The sequence below is a fragment of the Vombatus ursinus genome, unplaced genomic scaffold, assembly GCF_900497805.2.
Source record: "Vombatus ursinus unplaced genomic scaffold, bare-nosed wombat genome assembly UNPS02014973.1, whole genome shotgun sequence".
Taxonomy (NCBI): Eukaryota; Metazoa; Chordata; class Mammalia; order Diprotodontia; family Vombatidae; genus Vombatus; species Vombatus ursinus.
Window position 1 is genome coordinate 19,737,793 of NW_020954751.1, and position 20,413 is coordinate 19,758,205.

A 20,413-nucleotide genomic window follows, 5' to 3' on the forward strand; every position below is an offset into this window, starting at 1 on the left:
ATCATAAATATGTTTGAAATGTTTTAAAATATTCCATCATTTTAAGAAATCAGTTATTCCATCCTGGGAAAATGCATCTAATTCAATTACATCAGTTTAAGTCTAGAAGAACATTATCATAAGGGAAATCATTTACTTCCCCTTAACTGCAAGGGACACAAAAAATAAAGCCAAATCTTCCCCAAAAAGAAAGTAGCAACTACAATCCAAAAATCTGCCCAAAGCACTCAATGACTGGTTGAATTTAGTTTAGAGTATGCATATGGTGAATATTAAAACAAAGCGAGTGCAATTGCCAAACATACATAACTCAGTACGGAAAAAATCCCTGTGAATCCAAGTTACTATTATTATTATTGTAGAAATTTTAAAATTTTCATTATTTCCTAACCTGAATACTGAAATTCCAATTTTAGTCACTCTAGTGACATCTGCTATGTTACCAAACTGAAAAGAGAAATACCTGAGAGCATTTAGAAGGCCTTCTACACTATTGGGAGGCTGGTCCTTTAGGACTTTGATACAACCTTTCATCTAGGAAGGAAAAAAGATGGTTATTTTAAATTGGTATTTTTTTTTTACACATAAGAATTTTCAAATTATCACTATGTAATCAGAAAAAACTAGCATCACAAATACAAAACAAAATAACATTAAGACATGACTGTTTTTAACATTGAAAACAATTTTCCAGGTGGCTTTGACAAGAAAAATCTAACGAGCTTCGCAATTCTCTTTTTGAGTCAACAAAAGTAGGATCCTCAAAGAAAAGGAAGGACAACTCCCTGCCTTCAAGGTATTTACAAACTAGGTGGGGACAGTACATACATCTGAAAGAAAGTAGTCCAAGAAAACTTACAAAACAAATACAATATGAAGCTTCCCTTCTACCTCTGTAAGGCAGGTTAGTGCAAACATTACCATCCCTGCTCTACATACGAGAAATTATAAGACTTGGTCAAGGCTGGCAAGTACAAGAACAGTGCTCAGGTCTCTTCCACGATATCAAGCTGCCTAACAGTAAAAGGCCCATATTTTTAGAATGCAAACTGAGTACATAAACATTAACAAATTTATATGTAGTCAGTAAAACTGATGTGGCGAAAATGTGAAAAAAATCAGTACATGGTGAATAAATTTTTACCACAGACATCTCAGTTAAATTTTTCATTCTTAGGTACCTTTATATTTTGCAATGACCCCAAAATATTAAGGATTGTACCTGACAGAATTGTTTCCTATAGTTATTTAGCTAAGGGGTTTTTTTGAGGTTTTTTGTTTGTTTGTTTTTGTTTTTGTTTTTACCAAATAGCTAGAATGGTCACTGTGAATACATTTCCCTACCAGGGCAGCATTTTAAATGAAACACACCATAATTTCATGTCCTAAAATGAAATCACTCTGTCACTGGACAAAATGAAAGAATGAAGGACTGGTTACAAGCCATGCAACAAAATATCATATTTTGAATTCTGTTAAAGTCATCAAATATACAACTCTAAGAAACAAAATACCAAAATCTCAAGTCTACAATTTTAAAAGAAGTAGCAAAATTCTCAGCAGCACTTATCCTTGAATATTAAGAATATCATGTAACCAGGAGAATATTACTTGATGTTAAAAATGAAATATAACTTACATCAATTTTTGATGTTTTGGCAAATGCTCCCACTGGATGTACATGGTCATAGAGTATGATGACACCCACCATTACTCTCAGACAGAATGATACTGTCTCTTCATTTGTAAACCTGCTTCTATACTCCCTAGGATAGCAGAAGAGATACAAGAGGATGAAGCACAAGACAAATAAAGATTCACACCTTTAAAGTAGAGGTAAATGCCTTACCTAGTCTTTATATGGCCTTACCTACCCAATCTGAAAGGTTTTGATGACTACCAAAATAGAAGGGAAGTAGAGTCATCATTACTGTCCCAGACATACTGTTTAGAACTTTCACAATCAGCACCTCACCTTCTAGCACCCCACCAAGCTAGACAGTAAGCTCTGACCTTAGGCAAACTGGTGAATAGTCTGCCAAGCTTAATAAAATGGCATCTCAATTATGTCTATCAATTAACAGTAAATCTTAATGAAATGTACCAATTAACATCACACAAATATAGGACTTGAATTTCCATTTTAATTCATTCTAGTCCTCTCCTCTCTCCACCATTATGAATATTTCCTGAAAGATTTTTTTCAGCAAGGAATAAGAAAAAGAAGAACAAACTTCTTGACATGTGACCCAAGCAGGTTCTTGAAACACCAAAAAATGCAGTCATGGTCTTAAAAATGAGGAGACAGCAGGAGGAGAGTTTAGTCTTCCCACCAAGGAATAAAGACTGAAAGAATGAGAAGCAAAAAGTCCCTTTGATAATAAGGGGAGCCATAACATAGTGAAAGGGAAGAAAGCATAAGAATCATGTTAGAAAATTTCTTTTAAATATTTAAATTGATCAATCCACAGCAGAACCTGCAAACTTAACCATATATTATTTTTAGTTACAAAGAAATTTTCTGAAACTACAAATTCTTGTATTTTAATTAACATTTTTTAACATGAGATGATTATGGTTAAATTCTTTCTCCCAAAGATATACATGCCCTCTGCAGCTTATGAAATATGGATCATCATGGTATTCTTATTATAGTGGAGGGAGGAGGGGAAGACTCGCAGCTAGTCACTAGCCAATACTTACGGTGTTTCAAGCATGACTCTGCATACACTAGCCATGGTGCTTAAACAATCTGTGGTATTTTCTATTGGTAAATTTTTATTCTGCAAAATAGTTTGGAAAATGAAGAAAAAGTCATAAGTAAAAGATAATTCTACAAACTCTAAACTCTAAAAATATATTTAAAGAGATCTGAAAATACAAACCAAAATCAAAACAAAACTCTTAGAAGTTTAAAATTTTTTTAAGTTGATTCAATACTCAACAACTATGTACCAAGTGATACTATGTTCAAGACACTGTGCTGAGTACTGGGGAAGAAACATAGATAAAAGATACAGGGTCTCTAATTTCAAGGAATTTATGAACTCTAACAGAAAAGGAATAATAAAAGAAAAACAAAAAACTACCAATCCAATTCAATAAACATTTATTAAGTGCCTACTATGTAAAAAACCCTGTGCAAAGCACTGGAGGAAACATAAACTTGAAATAAGACACAATTACAGCTTTCATGCAAGATGTAGTGGGATAAAATACATACACAAATAATTATAATACAAAATAAAACATTGTAACTGCCTGAGACAAAGTGCTCTATGAAATCTATTCAGTGGGGAAAGCATGTTATTAAATTTTTTTGGTTGTTTTTCTTTTTTCTTTTAGTTTTTCTTTTTTTTTTTTTTTTGGAGGAAAGGGTCAGGCAGCGTTTCCTGGAGGTCACATTTAATTGAGCTTCAGAAAATGAATCAGCAATTAAATTACCAAAAGGATATTCTATGGAATTAGAAAAATAATAGCACAATAAGGAGGAAATTAAGTTCAAGAATATCAAGGGATATGACTCCCAAAAAAAATAAAGGGCAGGAAAGAGAAAAGAAGAGTACCTTGGTTCAAAATAGCAGTAATTATCAAAGCTATCTAGTATTAGATAGTTTTAGATTAGATGAGAATAAATTTAAAAAGTGAGACTTTTGAGACAAAGGTACATAGCAGTCTATTGCATGAAAAACACAAGAATACAACCTACCGGTAGAGAGGCAAATTGTCTGACTATCCCAGAAAAAAAAATTATGCAAGTGAAATTATTAAATTGTTCATATTCTTTCATTCAGACATTACACTATTGGAACTACAGCTCAAGGCAGTACACAGCAAGAAAGATCCATATGTACAAAAACATTCATATCAATGTTTGTGGTGATTTAAAAGCTGAAAATAAAACTTACATTCTAAACTATTAAATGGCTGACCAAATTATGGCATATGAATGCAATGCAATATTCAGTCATATAGAATTACAAAAGAATTCAGAAAAAAAGAAATAAGGAAAGATATATATTCAAATTGAAGAAAGCAGAATCATAAATAATGACTATAATAACAAAGTCAACATTGAAAAGCAATAAAACTTGGATCAAATATACAATCTAGGGTTGGCACCATACCCAAGTTAAGGAAAAATTCCTCCTTGTAATTAAAAATTATTTTTTGGAATATATATTGGGGGGGTAATTGATAAGTACCTGTTGTGTCAAAACAACATTTATCAATAGTTTCTTTTAAAGGACAGGTAGGGATTCAACATGCAAAGTTGAGGAAAGACATTCCAGGTAGAAACATAGAAACAGGAAAGGGTCACACATGTTCAGAGGACAATGAATAGTTCAATTTGGTACTCTAGAGTGTAGACATATGGAATCACCTAATCTCTAAGGGGGAAGGGACTTCAGAAGTAACCTAGTTCAACCTGAATTTGAGAAGGCCAAATGGCACAGTGATATGAATGCAGAGTAATGAACCTGGGATCTTCGTGCCCAAGTTCAAATCTTGGCTCTGCCAATTACTACTTGTATGACCTTGGGTAAATTATTTAACTTCTCTGGGAGTCAGTTTCTTTAACTGTAAAACGAAGTACAATAGTGGGAGAGACTAAAAAGGGGGGAAAGGGGGTTGGACTAGATTTCTTCCAAGATCCCTGTCAGCTCTAGTATCTAGGAGCTTGATCCTCTACAGCAGTGGGATCAAACTCAAACAGAAAACAGGGATCATTGCCCTATACATAAGGATCCCTGTGGGATATACACTGAATCATATACTATCTTTATATTATCTGTCTATCTATAATATTTTATTGTATTTTATTTATTTTGTCAGATATTTCCCAATTACATTTCCATCTGGTTGGGGTCGCACTCAGGAGTGCAGTAGGCAGTATGGCTGGCCCACCATGTGTCTGACACCTCTGCTTTACAAAGTAAGTGGTCAGCCAGATTCTATGTGAAGACCTCCAGCAATGAGGAATCCTGGGGAAGCACTCTTCTTTTTTTGGGGCAAGTCAAATTATTAGGAAGTATTTCCTTGTATATCAAAGTCAAAATCTGCCTTTGTACAACTTTTACCATTAGACCTCTGGCAACATTTTGTTTTACACCTCACCAATGCATCTGAAGAGATGAAGGGGAGAGAGAATTGCAGACATATAGAACTCTTTGACAGACTGTAAGCTCTTTGAGGGCAGAGACTATTTAATTTGTCTTTCTATCCTCAGCACCTACCACAGTGAGCACTTAATACATTTGTATTGATTATTTAATCATTGTGACACTGAGACAAGAAGGTACCGGATTTGGCTCAAAGATGCTGGATAACTTTCTACTGTTTCTTAGGAAAAGGGTCAGCAATGAACTTTAAACCACAAGGCATCCTAAACATATGAAAAGTAAACTAACTGAACAGATAATAGGTTGATTGCATTTTAGTGCTGAAGAGCTATAGTGTAGAGAGACTGAATCTGGGGGAGAATCTCAGTATCACCAGCTCACCAAGAAAATGAATGGGAGACAAGGCTGGTAAGGCAGGGCAATGACTAACAGACAAGAGTCAAACTTTATATGGTAAGAATTAGGAAGCCACTAAAGGGTGACATGACTAGATACAGCTATAAGGAAGATATAGTGGGTATAGAGTAAAGGCAAATAGATTTGTTAGAGCAGTCAATCAGTCGGTGGTTTCCTGTACCAGATGGGATTTTAGTCGGGACTTAAAGGAAGCCAGGGAAGTCAGGGCACAACTAAAAGTGTAGGTGAATAGTATTGTACTAAATTGGAGGTAATAGAAAGAGAAAGGGATTGAATCTGAGAGCTGAATAGGAACTCAAAAATTATCTAACACAACCAGCACTTTATTTCATGTATGAGAAATGTGAGGACCAGAGAGGTGGAATAACTTGTACAAATACACATGGAATGTCTAGGAATCAGGTCTCTTGCATCCCAGAACAACACTTTTCCACTACACCAGGAAAAAAATAACCAAATACAAATTTCGGGGTTGGGGGTTGTGAATAACTACTTCACACAACACACTTACCTCTGATACAAATTTTGTCGTGGCATCACTTAAGGTTTTCAACATTGGGGTTGCCTCAGCATAAAATAAAGACATACGGTTTGCCAATTCATTATTTACTTCGTTTTCTCCTTCTGCCTGTTTGAAGAAGAAAATTATTTGATTCAACTTGTAAACTGAAAAGGAAAGAACCTTGGAACCTATCTAGCCTTAACTGAACAAGACAACCACAACTCTACAACTTTTGCTTGGAAATATCTAGTGAGGGGGACTGACTAAGGTGGCTCATATGGCAAGGATTCAAAATCCTTTACACTTTATCCTCTTGGTTGCACTCCTATGGAAAGCCTTTAACTTACTAATGTGCTTCCTAAAATGTGGCTCCCAGAACTGAACATAGTACTCTTGACATGGTCTAACTTAATGAAACTCTCACTTCTCCAAGTTAAGAACACCAAGCCTTAATGCAACCTAAAATTGTATTAACTTTCCTGCCTGACACATCACACTACTGATTCATAATGATCTTTAAGTCCACTAAAACCCCATATCTTTTTCAGATGAATTCCTGATTCTAGCCATGTTTCCCTGGAAGCTCACTCCACCTCTGGACTATTCTACTCACTTGCTACATGGTCCACTCATTTCCACAGGACTTTCTGTATTACCCATCCTCCTTCCTAGCTCCTTATTATGTGTTTTCCCCCCAATGTAATAGTAAGTTCCTTGAGGGCAGAAATTGTCATTCTCTACACTTTTATTTGTATTCCCAGTGCTTAGCACATTTCTGGTACATAGTAAACGTGAATAAACTGCTGAAATACTGAAAAAATTTTGTTGATAAAACTCTCTTATTTTGTATCGATGTAAAACTTTATACATTTATTTCTCTTAAATTTAATCTTCTTACATTTGGCCCAATGTTCTCTAACCTGTAAGGATTATTTCTGATCCTGACTCTGCAATCAAATATGTTACCAGCTTTGTGACATCTGAACTTTGTTCAAACGAACGATAAAAGTATTAAATAGCATAGGGTCAACCAAGCACTGAAACACAGAACACATCCCTCAAGAACCCATTCCAAGTTGACAACTTAATGACTGCTTTTTGAATGAGTGAGTTCCAAAACTGTCTAGCCCACACCAATCTATGTTTTTTTAACAATCATATGAAAAAACAAATGCTTGTTCAATAGCCTTCACTGTCTCATTTTGTGACTTCATCAGACCCCATGCCAACCACCATTATCTCTATGCTGATGACTGCCAGATCTAAACATCCAACTTAGCATTTCTCCTGAGCTCAATTCCATATCACCAACTACTTCTTTGACATTACCAATTGGATGTTCTATGGACATCTCAAACGCAACAAATCCAAAACAGAATTCATTTTTTTTTCCCTCAAATATACTGCTCTTCCAAACTCTCCTATTTCTAGCACAGATACTATACTATCCTTTCAGTCTCCTAGGTTCATAACCTCAGCACTACTGATTGCTTACTCTCCCCTTACCCAACATATCCATTTAGTTACTAGATCATGTTTCCTCTAGTCTCCATGACAACACTTGCATAAGACCGCATCTCTCCACTTACATGGTCACCACCCTGGTTCCGGCTCCCAAAATTCCTTTCTAGACTATCAGCCGTCCTAATTGGTCTCCTGCCTCAAATCTCTCCCCACTCTAATCCATAATCCATATAGTTGCCAATGTGATTTTACCAAAACACAGGTCTAACACTGTAACTTTCCTAATTTCAAATTTCTATGTCTCCGTATTGCTTTTAGGATCAACTATAAGGCCCTCTTTTTTAGCTTTATAAGCCCTTTGCAACCTGGCCCTAACTTACCTTTTGTTAACAGGCAATCACATAACAAAACTTGTGAAAAACAAGTTTATTACAAGAGAAATGAACATGCATGCATCAAAATTCATAGAGAAGTTGGTATATTTATGACAGCAGGACAAAGGAAGGAGGAGATACCAGGAAGGGGCACGGCATGGTAGGGGAAGTTGGGAAAAAAAATCCTGCCAAAGGAGAGGAGGAAAGCAATAGCAAAAGCAGCATTCTTTTCCCTTTGGGAACTGCTAGACTATGAAGATAGAATAGTCTGCATATCTACAGGGTTCCAGCTGCACAAGCTAATTTCTCAGCCTTGCACAGACTAGCTAGCACCTGTCTTGACTCCCAAGGACACACAGGGAATCAAGTTTGGGATGCAAACAACAAGTTATGTTAGCTGGGGGTGGGGGCAGGGGGTGGAGGGAAGGTATTGGTCCTTTACACACTCAGGGCCTCTTGCATGCTTTGGAAAATATGGCAACTCAAAAAGGCAATTTCAAGGCACCCCTTAACAGTCCTTAACACTTTCCAGCCTTATTTTAGACTGTTTTCCTTCCTGTGACTCTAGTCTAGCCGAACTGGTCTTCTTGCAAATTACTCATTTCCACCTAGGTGCCACTGCACTGTCTGTCCTCCATGCTTGGAATGCCCTCTTCACTTTTACCTTTTACAATCATTTGGTTCCTTCAGGACCTAGTTCCAAGCACCACATTCTACATGAAACCTTCTTGATCTCCCCAACTCACAGGGCCTTCTCCTTCAAAATTAACTTGTATTTATTTTGTACATTTTCTAAATGTACTCATTTACGTGTATTTTGTCTCTTCTGATAGAAAGTAAGCATCTTCTGGGCAGGGACTGTTTCATGTTTGCTTTTATATCTTTAGCACCTAGCAGAGTTCCTAGAACATATTAGGTACTGCTGACTGATTATAAATTTATACTGAACCTTCGCTGCTGCTCCGGAATCCTTTATTTCTCACTTTATTTCTCCCTTTCACACTGCCTACAGAATAAATCTCTCTGGTTCTCTGTCTCTCTCACTCCCAAGCCCACATATATATGTGTATACACACATATACACACAGAGAGATACATTTACACATATACATGTCATGCATCCCTCCCCGGTACTTCAGTAAAACATCACATTAACAGGAAAAACTGTCACATGTTTATTTTTGCATCCAGACTAGTTCTTTAATGGTGATTGTCCTTTTTCTCAAACAGGATCAAAATGACATCACAATGTTAGAGTCAAGTTGCAGTGTATCCTTACTCTTCTAGTTCTACAAAATGGTGTTATTTAGTTCCTATAGGTGGGGAAGATTGTACACAGGGAACTAAAATGAAAACCTGGTGGCTGGCCAGAGAGAAAGTATATGCCATGTCATTTTCTAAATTAGAGACAATGAAGGTGAACTGAAAGCCTCTAGTCTGCAAAGTCTTATTCTTCTTTAACACCATGGGTATTGTTCCTCTTCCCATGTTAGTCTGTCTCAGTAAGTTCTAACATAGAAATGTTGTTATTGATTTCTCTCTACATGATTCATAAGAATTTTTAGCAAATAAAATGAAATAGTAGACAGTTTCTCAGAACGTAAGTGACAAAACTGTATTATTCTTATTACTGTAGTATTAACAAAATTTCAAATTGTGGGAGCCAAGAGGAATAGCAGATGGACATTAGGATCCTAGACACAACATACCATATGTTTAGTGTGTCCTTCCTATCATCACAGCTGTTGCTGCTCATAACTACTATCACTATTAAAAGTCTTATTTTAAAAAAAAAAAAGTCCCTCTGATGGTCTTTTCCAAGTAGGAACTTACTGGAACATTATTGATCCTCATACGACTCAGTGTTCTTCTGTAATAGCTGAAATCATTCTGTATAGCAGGATTTGTCATCTAGAATATAGAGTTACATTAATAAATATATGTGACAGTATTCATACAGCAAGTGTTAACCTAATGATTAAAGTTACTGAGTAACTTTACTGAGTAAAATGAGTAAAATTACTGGATAACCTGTGATGTTGTCTAGAAGCAATTTATCACATCTAAGTTCAACACCTCTCCTCCTCCAAAATCTTCATACACAAAATAATATAAATTTAGGCAATCTTCTAGTCAAAAATCCCTCTACTGTCCCATAATTTTACATGTATTACTGAGAACCTTTGTAAAACTGATTATCTTTTGATAGCAAAATACATAGGTACATAAGATCTCCCTCCCCTCCAAGTGAGTAAAATTTAGAAGGATTTGAATTTGCATTACAGTGATGTTCCAGTGACTTAGGACAGAGGTCAGCAAAGTGCCAGTCCAGTTATTCCAGTAACAGGGAAGAAATCTGACACAATGGCTAACAAAGCACTGGTTCTGGAGTCAACAGATCAAGTTTTGAACTCCACGTGTGCCACTTGCTCCCAGTGTGACCTTGGGCATATCATTTAACCTTTAACTAGTTTTCAAATATGGAAAACAAATGGGGTTTGTGCTACACAACTGATAATTACATGGTACTCTAAAGTTTGCAAAATGTTTTACCTACATTACCTCCTCTGAGCCTTCCTCCTTTCAAACTACAAGAAACCGTGTAAGGTAGGTACTACAGCCCATTTGATAGATAAATCTTAGCCCGAGACATTGTATCCATAATCTAGGATCTAGGATCACATAGCTAGTAAATATTGGGGGGTCAGGAGGTAGAGATTTGAACCCAGGGATTACTGAACCCAATTCTAGAGCTATTATCTACTTTATGAAACTGCCTATAAGTTATTTCACAGTTCTAAACCTATGATTCTAAGTTCATATTCAAATTACTTGATACAACAGGAAATATGTCCTAATTATTTCCCCTAAATCTAGTCTGTCACCTCTCCAATCCACGCTCCAAATAATGCCAAATTGGTATTAATAAAGCATATATATCTGATCATGTCACTTTCTTGCTCTGGAAGCTACAATGGCTCCCAAATGCCTTTGTAATACAATACAATTTCCTCTGTCCTTCAAAGAACTTTACAATCTCGCTCCAGTCTACTGATTCAGATTTATTAAATAATATCTCTCTTCATGTACTCTTGTTTTCCAACCAAGATAGTTCACTTGCTGTCCCTCACAAATGACACTCCATCTCTCATCTCCGTGCCTTTCCCTCATTACTGGAATGCATTCTCTCCTCACCCAACTCTCAGAATCCTTAACTTCTTTCAAGTGTCATCTCCTACATGAGGCTTATTCTGAATCCTTAAGTTGCTAATCTTTCTCTCCCCAGGCCCCCTACCCCAATTTACTTCGCGTATGCATGTGTGCATGGTATTTACTGGTTTATGATATATCCCATCAACAGAATATAAGCTTTTTAAAAGCAGGAGCCATTTTGTTTTTTGTTTCTCTAACACCTAGTACAGTACTAGGCACATGGCAAGTACTTAACAAATGCTTGCAAGACAAAGTTTGCAATATCACAAGGAATTTATGTTAGGCAGTGAGGTGTTATGGATAAACGACCAGCCTTGAGTCAGAAAATCTGGGTTCTAATCTGTCCTCTGAAAATACTGGCTATGTGACCCCATTCAGGTAAATTAACTTCTCAGTGGCTAGACAACATTCTAAGACAAGTTGCCAAATAGTTGTTGAGGTGCATTGGTAGAAGGAGTTTCCTCACAGGAAGCAAATGGGGTTTGTGCTACACAAATGATAATTACATGGTACTCTAAAGTCTGCAAAATGTTTTACCTATATGAAATCACTTAGGGATGAAAAAAATAGAAAAGCATACATATAGATACATGCATATATACACATATACACACCCATACATTCATATATTCAAGAGAAAATTCATGTCACCCCACTCTGCAAATGACAAAATATAATAAAGTTAAATAAAAAAACTGTGTGATTTAATTTTGGTCACACATTTTCTATCAGATATACCACTAAGATTTTACCAACCTTGTTTTTTATTTAGGTTCACTGAGTCTGTTTACTACAATTTCCTTTACATTCAAGTCCTAGATTCATGACAAAAATGGATAAAAATATTCCCTTAAAATGTAATTATTTGTGCAAGTTTACAGATTTTCCCTATTGATGTAATAACTATTAACTTAAAATTCACAAAAAGAAAAAATTATACCTTGAGTTCATCAAATCGGAGTGTGAAATGAAGAATCTCTGCAAACTGTTTAGCAAGAGCCTGCTCTCGCTCTAGGTGCTGTGTTGGAGAATATGGGGTACTTGTCAAGGCTCCCAGAAGACCTCTCAATGCTGCCTCTTAAGAAATTAAAAAAATGGAAAGTTCATTGCATTTCTTTGATATTTATCAACTAAAAATATAATCCACAATAGTGTTTTAATAATCCCCCAAGTTTTTAAATACATGTTAACAGTAAAGATAAAATAATAGTATAAAATTTTTCAAAATGAGAAGTATTAATCATATAATAAGAAATTATTGCTTTAAATCTAAAAAAATTCAATCAGAAATGGAACATTCCCACATTTCAAAAATAGAATGAGTTAATTTAACTTTTGAAATGCATTTAATAACTCAAAGAAAATATTTAACATGTTGACTATATGTTCAGATGTATATATGTTCACTATATAAAGTGAAGCTTACTTCAAAGTAATTCTTTTAAAAAAACCTAAAACATGGACTTTGTGTATTTATATCTCATGATGAAAATATTGAGAGATCTTCCTTATATGATTAGTATCTATGCAAATTGAAATAAACATGTATAAATTTTAGTTTAGATAGTAATTGATCTCATAACCTAAAGCATTTTAAGCTTTCCAAGATAAAGGCTACAAAAATATTTTCATGAGGAAGTTGGGCATATTGGTATGGAAAAATGTAAATAATAAACTTATTAGACAACAGAATGTTACCTTTTTCTTTTACTAACAAAAATTGTTTTCTTTCCACCATTTACTGTAAGGAAAAGATAGCTTTTCTTATTAACTATTTTTTTTTTCACTTCAGAAGTGGATTCACTCTGAAGTATTCCATAAATGAGGAGGTATGTTATAAATAAGTAAATTAACTTAAAGTGCTACACTTTTAGAATATCATGCTGATAAATATTACAGCTCTTTCCTCTATGAGGATAAGTAATAAGTATCAAAACACTGATTTCCCTTTACTACTACACTGGTACCTTATCTAAACAAAGACCTAGAAATCAATTAACTAGATCAGAGATAAAAAGAAAATAAAGAATTTATTGTTTTTTTAACCAGACCTGTGATTTTACTGGGGCAGGCCATTCTGCACAAGGAATGATACTAATATAAGTGGGCACTTTCTCTGCAATTTATAGTTTTAAAAAGTTGACTGAGTACTGAGAGGTTAAATGTTTGCTTAGGGTCACATGGCCAATATACATCAGAGGCAAGACTACAACACAGGTCTTTCTGCCTCCAAGGTTAACTCTCTACAAACTACACCTTGTTGCCTCACTAAAGAACTTACCACCATGACTAATTCAAATCATATGAACAAATGGCAACTGCAGAAATACAGAAGACAGAATGCTGTTATTCAATGACACCTACTTTGCAAAGTAATAAAATCTGGAATTTAGCTCATAGTGTACTGATTAATGTTTCCTATTAAGACCTACAAACCGTATTTCAAAATTTAACAGCCACGTATATCAGTCCTTGCCCACTGGCCAGGAGATCTAGAAATATTTCCTAGGTAGGGGACAGAGCTGGTAGACAACTTCAAAAGTCAATTAAAAGAATGCCCTACCCCTGCTAGAAATGTCCATTTCAAATATAGCTGCTTCCTAATCACTTTATTGATGAAGCTGAACATGCTGGGATTCCTGTTAAGAGCAACACCCAGCTCTGCAATTCTTAATTCCAAATAGAAACACGGATTCCCATAAAGCTTAGTTTCAATGATTGGCTTCGGATGCCAAGTGGAAGGCATCTGAAGACACACTTTGTATCTGAATGGCATCTAAATCAACTTTAAAGCACTATAGTATCAATAGGAGCTTGGAAATGTCTGAAGTTAGAACTTGATCATAGGGAGCAATCAAAGATTTAGTAAACGCAGATTTTAGGAATGAAAATACTAGAGATTACAGAAAATACCAGAGATGCGATGTGAATTAGATTCATATTTTAGAAGCAAATTATATAAAATGACAACACTTTAAAGCTCAGGAAAATATCATTTTACTATTCTTAGTTAATATAAACAAAAACATAATATTTACATCCATCTCCCATCCTCACTGTTATTCTATTTTTATGCAACATTTTAATAAACTGCTTTATAGTATAAAAGACAAGCAGTAATTCTCTAATCTACTGAATTGAAATAATTTTTAAAACAGTATTTCATATTCACTGTGTAATCCATTCATTATGGCTTCTATCATTTAAAATGTGCATGTGGAGTAAATGTTTTATCTTCCTATTCTCTCATTTATATAGTTATTTCTTCAAATTTATATCTCTTAAATTATCCAAGAAAATAAACGATCAACTGTCTCCCAATAGAAAAGGATTTCAAAGGAAATAACTCAAGGTGTCATGCTATGCATTCCATACCAGTTTACCTTTTCTGACCTTCATTAGACTACTATAATTTGATCTTGCCATAATGGAAGATGAAGTAGCAACATGTGAGAGAGGACTCAAAAAGAATTTTCTTCCCTTCCCCCACTAATCCCTGGGAGTTTCTTTGTATAATGTAGGGCAAGACAATAAATGTCTCATCATTAGAAACCCAATTTATGGCACAATCCATATGCCTGGACCAATCTCAAGAATGATTTTGACATAAAATTTAGACATTCTAGAGTCATACAAAGGCCAATTTCCATACACGGAAAAACTGAATTAATCTGGCAAAAAAAAAAGGGTGACATTATGCTATAAACCTGCCACAACAGAACCTCTTTAGCTTGCATACAATTAAGGTTAAGGCTTGTTAGAACTAAGAATAGTGCTCCTGTGCAAATCACACATTTCCATCAAAGTGTTTCAAGAAAACTAGTAATTAAGAAAGATGAGGCTGATGAAAAATTTGTATTTAAAATTCCTTAATATGAAAATTTAGCTGAAATTATCTACTTCAATTTTAAGAGCTCCATTTAACATCTTTAGTAATAACTATTTTCCTTATTAGGCTGCTTATATATTTACCTTATTTTCAACTTACCTAACCTCTGAGAAAATTCATAAAACTTCTTTAGTTTGCCTACTAGTGGAATAACTGCACCCCATGCCTTCTCTTGCAACTTCTCATCAGATGGATGCTGTATTGCCTTTAAAATTTAAAACAAAATAGATGAAAGTTAGATTTTTTAAAAAAATACAATTGTGCAGTCTTTCTTTTAATGGAACATGCTTTATAACATTACTCTTGGAGCAACTTAAAAAACCATATGTGTTCTTCACTCTTACTTCTCAATAGAAGTTTTTTTGTTTGTTGAGGTAGGCAATATGGCCCAAATTGTATAAGGGAAAAAATGCTTGTAGATATTTGCAAAACTTAACACTAAACTCCATCAGTACAGAATCCAATACAATTTCCTCACATCATATCACTTTCATTTTTAAAAATCTATCAATTACACTAAAAATTTCACTTGCTATTGCATTGCTACAAACAGGTTTGCAAAGTGACACATTTTCCTTAACATAGATTTCAACAACGTATCATGCGTGAGCACCTTTAACTTTATTTGTTTATCCACTTGCAATGCAACATATAAAGGTTCTAGGTTCTTCTAAATTGATCACAAAGTTCTTTAGACATGTAGGCAATTCTCCTTCCCCCTTATTATCTGCAAGTAGATTCGTTCAAAGTTTTACATACGACTTGCTAAGTATCATTTCAACAATTAAAAAAAAAAAAGCTAATGGTAGAACAATGTTTTTCCTCTGGAATGAGCAAATCTGTACTTAAGCTTATATGAGGCAAACAATCCTTCAGGTGTCATTCTTGGTTATGAGCAAAGTTTATTTTTACTTATCAAAAGGAAATAAGTATTTCTAGAAAAAGTTCATCTTGTTTTGTCAATTTAAATTTTCTTCATGCATATTTTTAAGAGGCAATTTCAACATATTAGGGCTCATGCTTGATGTTTTGTTTAGTTGTTTCTCAGTTGTATTCAATTCTTTGTGACCCCATTTAGGGTTTTCTTGGTAAAGATACTGGAGTGGTTTGCCATTTCCTTCTCCAGCTCATTTTTACAGATGAGGAAACTGAGACAAACAGGGTTAAGTGACTTGCCCTGGATCACACAGCTAGTAAGTGTTTAAGGCTGCAACTGAATTCAGGAAAAAGAATATTTCTATGTGTAGACCAGTACTCTAGCCACTAAACCATCTAGCTACCCAGAGCTCATACTAGATGCAGCTAAATAATTCATACAAAAAAATAAGCATAGCACTCTTTCCCCATCATCTCACACATTGCTGCTGAATGATTTTCCTTGTACACAGTAACTAACCACGCCATAATCCCTAGCCAATCAACCCCAGAGGCTCTCTACTGGCTCTAGGATAAAACGTTAAATTTCTCTACTTAGCTTTTAAAACGCTTCACAGCCTGACTCTGACCTATCTTTCGAATTCAATGAAGATCACTCTTCTACTCTACTCCAGTCAAATTGGCCTTCTCCGTCTCTATCCATTTCTTTGCAATGGATAAACCCCAGTGCAGGGAATGCACTGCCTCTGCACCTCTGTCTCATAAAATTTTTCTCTTTCTTCAAGATGCAACTCAAGCACTATCTTCTACATGAAATCTTTCCTCATCTCCATAAGTATTCATACCTTATATCCCAAGCTACTTTATTTTTAACTACCTTCTATTAATTTGCATTTTCACTTTATACTTATTCTGTATATACTTAATAAGTACTTGTACTCTCCGATTAGAATTTAAGCTTTCAAGTAGTGATTATTTCATTTACTGCTTTTATATCCTTAGAGCCTAGCAGAGGTACCTGGCATATAGCAGGCACTTAATCTTTGTTAATTGATCAATAAGAGTACTTGTGAACATAAAATGGATCATATCTTCTGGATTTAGACTTTTTTCTTTGTGATTCTGCTACTTAAACTGTGTATATTATCTCTGCTTGTCCTAATTCAGCCACACCAGTAGATTTTCTTTTCAATCCCGATTAATTCCACTTTTAAAAGGTAACAAAAAAGGCAATTATTTAAATTCAATTGTTGACAATTTCAAATCACTATCTATAATAGTTCCTGAGTTTTTTCAATGCTTTAAAAGTTGCAAGTTTCTTGGATTTATATTTAACAAGATGATTCCACTGAAGTATATAATAGAATTTTATGGCACTTTTCACTACTACATAAAAACTGTTATGTAAAGAGCTTTCACACTACATGTTCAAATGCAGCAAACAGTGTGACACTAAGAGTCATTTGCATATCAAGTTTACATAATTAATTAACAGTGGTAGACTATGCCCACATTGAAATCTAACAAAAGCCAATAATCTGATCTCATCAAGGTACTGTATTGAATAATCACTATACAGCATTCATTGTCAACCATAGTAAATTCAGGGTGACAGTAGTGCTCTTATCAACTGATTTGTACTTTGTTTTTATTGAAAATGTTGGTGTATTTATGCAGGACCTGTACTTGAAAATATCCAATAATGCTGGTTGCTGCTTAGAATCGCTCAATTTGGAAAACTTGGCCTGAAATAATCCAAGCTCTGCCACATAAGTAATACAATGGGAACAAGTGGGATGCTTCTTTCACTGATTTCCCAAAACTGAAAAAAGGAAATTCCTGAACACTACTAATACAGAAAATTATCTTAGTATTTTTTTTCCACCAAGAATCACGTATGGTAGAACAAAATGTTGCCTATATCAAATACCTAAGAAGGAATCTTGTGGAGGTATACATACAGAGCTCAGAGTCAGAAAAAAGGATAAACAGATGCTTTTAGGCATTCCCAGGCCATTCCTCTATCATTTTCTATTCAATGACCTTTCTTCCTTTGAATGTATTTGAGCATTCACTCCCACTCTTATCCTAAAAACTGTATCAATGCACCATCCTAGATCTTTCTTCCAATTTTAAAATTTCTGTATTACCTGACCCAAGGTCTTCCCATCTACTCCATTTTGTCAGTATTCTTGGTGTCTTTAACCTTTATGTTGACAACCTGCTACTGGCTCACACAATTCCTCAATTTCTTTAATATAAATTACCTCTACCCTCTGATTTATTTAATCTGTACACCAACATGGGGTTGGGGAGATCAGGAAAGGGCTTATGTAGAAGGAAGCATCTAAGCTTTGTTTTAAGGAAGCTATGGAGGAAGTAAGGGCGGAGCCAAGATGGCAGAGTAAAAGCAGTGACTTGCTAGAGCTCTCCCCCAAACCCCTCTAAGTACCTATAAAAAATGGCTCTAAACAAATTCCAAAGCAGCAGAACCCACAAAAAGATAGAGTGAAACAAATTTCCAGCCCAAGACAACCTGGGTGGTTGATCAGAAAGGTATATCATGCCAGGCTGGGAGAGGAATGAAGTTCGGCATGGGCATGTGGGCAACACAGGCCTCAGCAAACCTGAAGCAGGCCTCAGAGGACTAAATCACAGGCAGCTGTGGTGGTTTTCGGAATTCTCAATCCAAAGACAACTTGGAAGGTCAGTTGGAAAAGTCTGTGTCTGCGGTGAGAGAGAAGCCCAGGGTCCCAGCCCCACTCCCTGAGCACAGCCCTGGGGCGGCAGCTGCTTCCTGAGCTTCTGGCCCACAGACTGAGGGGGAATCGAGTGGCTGATCAGACAGGGATTGCGGGAATCTCTTTCCTGGTGCAGGATTCTCTTGCTTCGCCTGTGCTTGGATCTGGGTCACAGTTCTAGGTGGTGGCCCTGGGGCGAGGACCCCAGGTGTCAATGGCAATGAAGAGGAAATCCTCCTCACAGTTCCAAGTCAGAAAAGAGTGTTTGTGGTCACTCACAGACCAGAGCAAGGCCAAGAAAGGAGTAAACACCTCACTCTTGATCATAGCACCTTGGAAGAACTGAAAATTTACAGGTCTCTAGAAGTCTCTCTGAAAACAGCTGTACAAAACCCTTAAAGCTTGGGACAGTACATTCTCCACACTAGAAACAGACTCCCACCTTAACAAAGAGTTTATAACTCAAGTAATTGACTGGGATCATGAGCAAGCAGTGCAAAAACAGTCAGACTACAGAATCTTACTTTGGTGACAAAGAACATCAAAACATACAACCAGAAGAAGACAACAAAGTCAAAGCTCCTACATCCAAAGCCTCCAAGAAAAATATGAATTGGTCCCAGGCCATGGAAGAGCTCAAAAAGGATTTTGAGAAGCAAGTAAGGGAAGTAGAGGAAAAACTGAGAGTGATGCAAGAAATTCATGAAAAACAAGTCAACAGCTTGCTAAAGGAGACCCAAAAAAATACTGAAGAAAATAACACCTTAAAAAATAGCCTAACCCAAATGGCAAAAGAGGTCCAAAAAGCCAATGAGGAGAAGAATGCCCTAAAAAGCAAAACTGGCCAAGCAAGCTAGGTATTCTCACAATGCAGAAGTAAGGAAGGGGTGCATTCCGTACAATGGGAAATGAATGCCTACCTTTGCAATGGCAGGGAAACAAAAAACTCTCATGTATAGGACACAGCTAATATGCCAGTTTGATCAGAAGAAAACATGTAAAGGGTAATAATGTGAAGTAAAAATAGAAAGATGGTATAGAATCAGGAATCAGGGCTTTTTATTTTGTTGCTGTGACTTTAGAGCTTAGAATTATTAAAAAGGGCATTCGATTGACTAGATAATGCTTCTTTTGAAGGATTGAGAATTTTTTTTTTTAACCGTGGGATACCTTGCTGTCTCTAGGAAAAACAATGGAAAAGGAGCTTCTTACCTTGCTGTAATTATTTATCCTGTTAATTTCTTACCTTTTTCCAGGATAGTCAAACCATAACCATATGTCTGAGTCTATTCTGTACTACCCTCATTTATTATCTTGTCTTCTCAATTCAGTACAAAAGATTAGAAAAATATTGGGTTTTTAACTCAAGGAAGAACTTAATAGTGATAAGATTCTGTGCTTGTGATAAAAGGCTCTCATCTTGCTACTGCAAGAAAAAAGAATGCTCTGACTTAAGAAAATGCAGAATATTTTGTCAATTCTTCAAAAGCAGTTGGGAGCTATGTCATGAGGAGCTTAAAGATCAAGCAGAGGATTTTACATTTTATCCTAGAAGCAAAACAAGATTCTCTTAAGAAAAGAGTGTAATGGTAGACCTGTGTTTTACAAGTATCAGTTGGCAGATCTATGATCTCTTCCTCATCACTGATTTCTTCCCAACTGCCTATAAACATGCTTAAATCTCATCAATTCTAAAACCATTCTTCCACCTTTAAGCCTATCCAGATACCAACCCATCTCTCTCATCCTTCAATGCCCTCATTACCACCACTACAAGAACTTCCTTACCACTTTTACTAAACCCCCTTCAACCC

The 20,413-nt window shown here is 35.6% G+C and overlaps 1 protein-coding gene across 5 annotated transcripts in view; it reads right to left on the reverse strand.

Annotated features, from left to right (window-relative positions):
• LOC114030666 (protein FAM49B) overlaps positions 1–20,413 on the reverse strand; it is a 201,009-nt gene that overhangs the window by 3,935 nt on the left and 176,661 nt on the right. For all 5 annotated transcript variants that reach the window (XM_027845518.1, XM_027845516.1, XM_027845514.1 and 2 more), the window contains 7 exons: positions 15,082–15,187; positions 12,034–12,170; positions 9,714–9,791; positions 6,052–6,168; positions 2,704–2,783; positions 1,640–1,766; positions 464–534 (listed from right to left, as the gene is read on the reverse strand). In XM_027845518.1, coding sequence (XP_027701319.1) covers positions 464–534; positions 1,640–1,766; positions 2,704–2,783; positions 6,052–6,168; positions 9,714–9,791; positions 12,034–12,170; positions 15,082–15,187 — 716 coding nt within the window. The remainder of the gene's footprint in view (positions 1–463; positions 535–1,639; positions 1,767–2,703; positions 2,784–6,051; positions 6,169–9,713; positions 9,792–12,033; positions 12,171–15,081; positions 15,188–20,413) is intronic.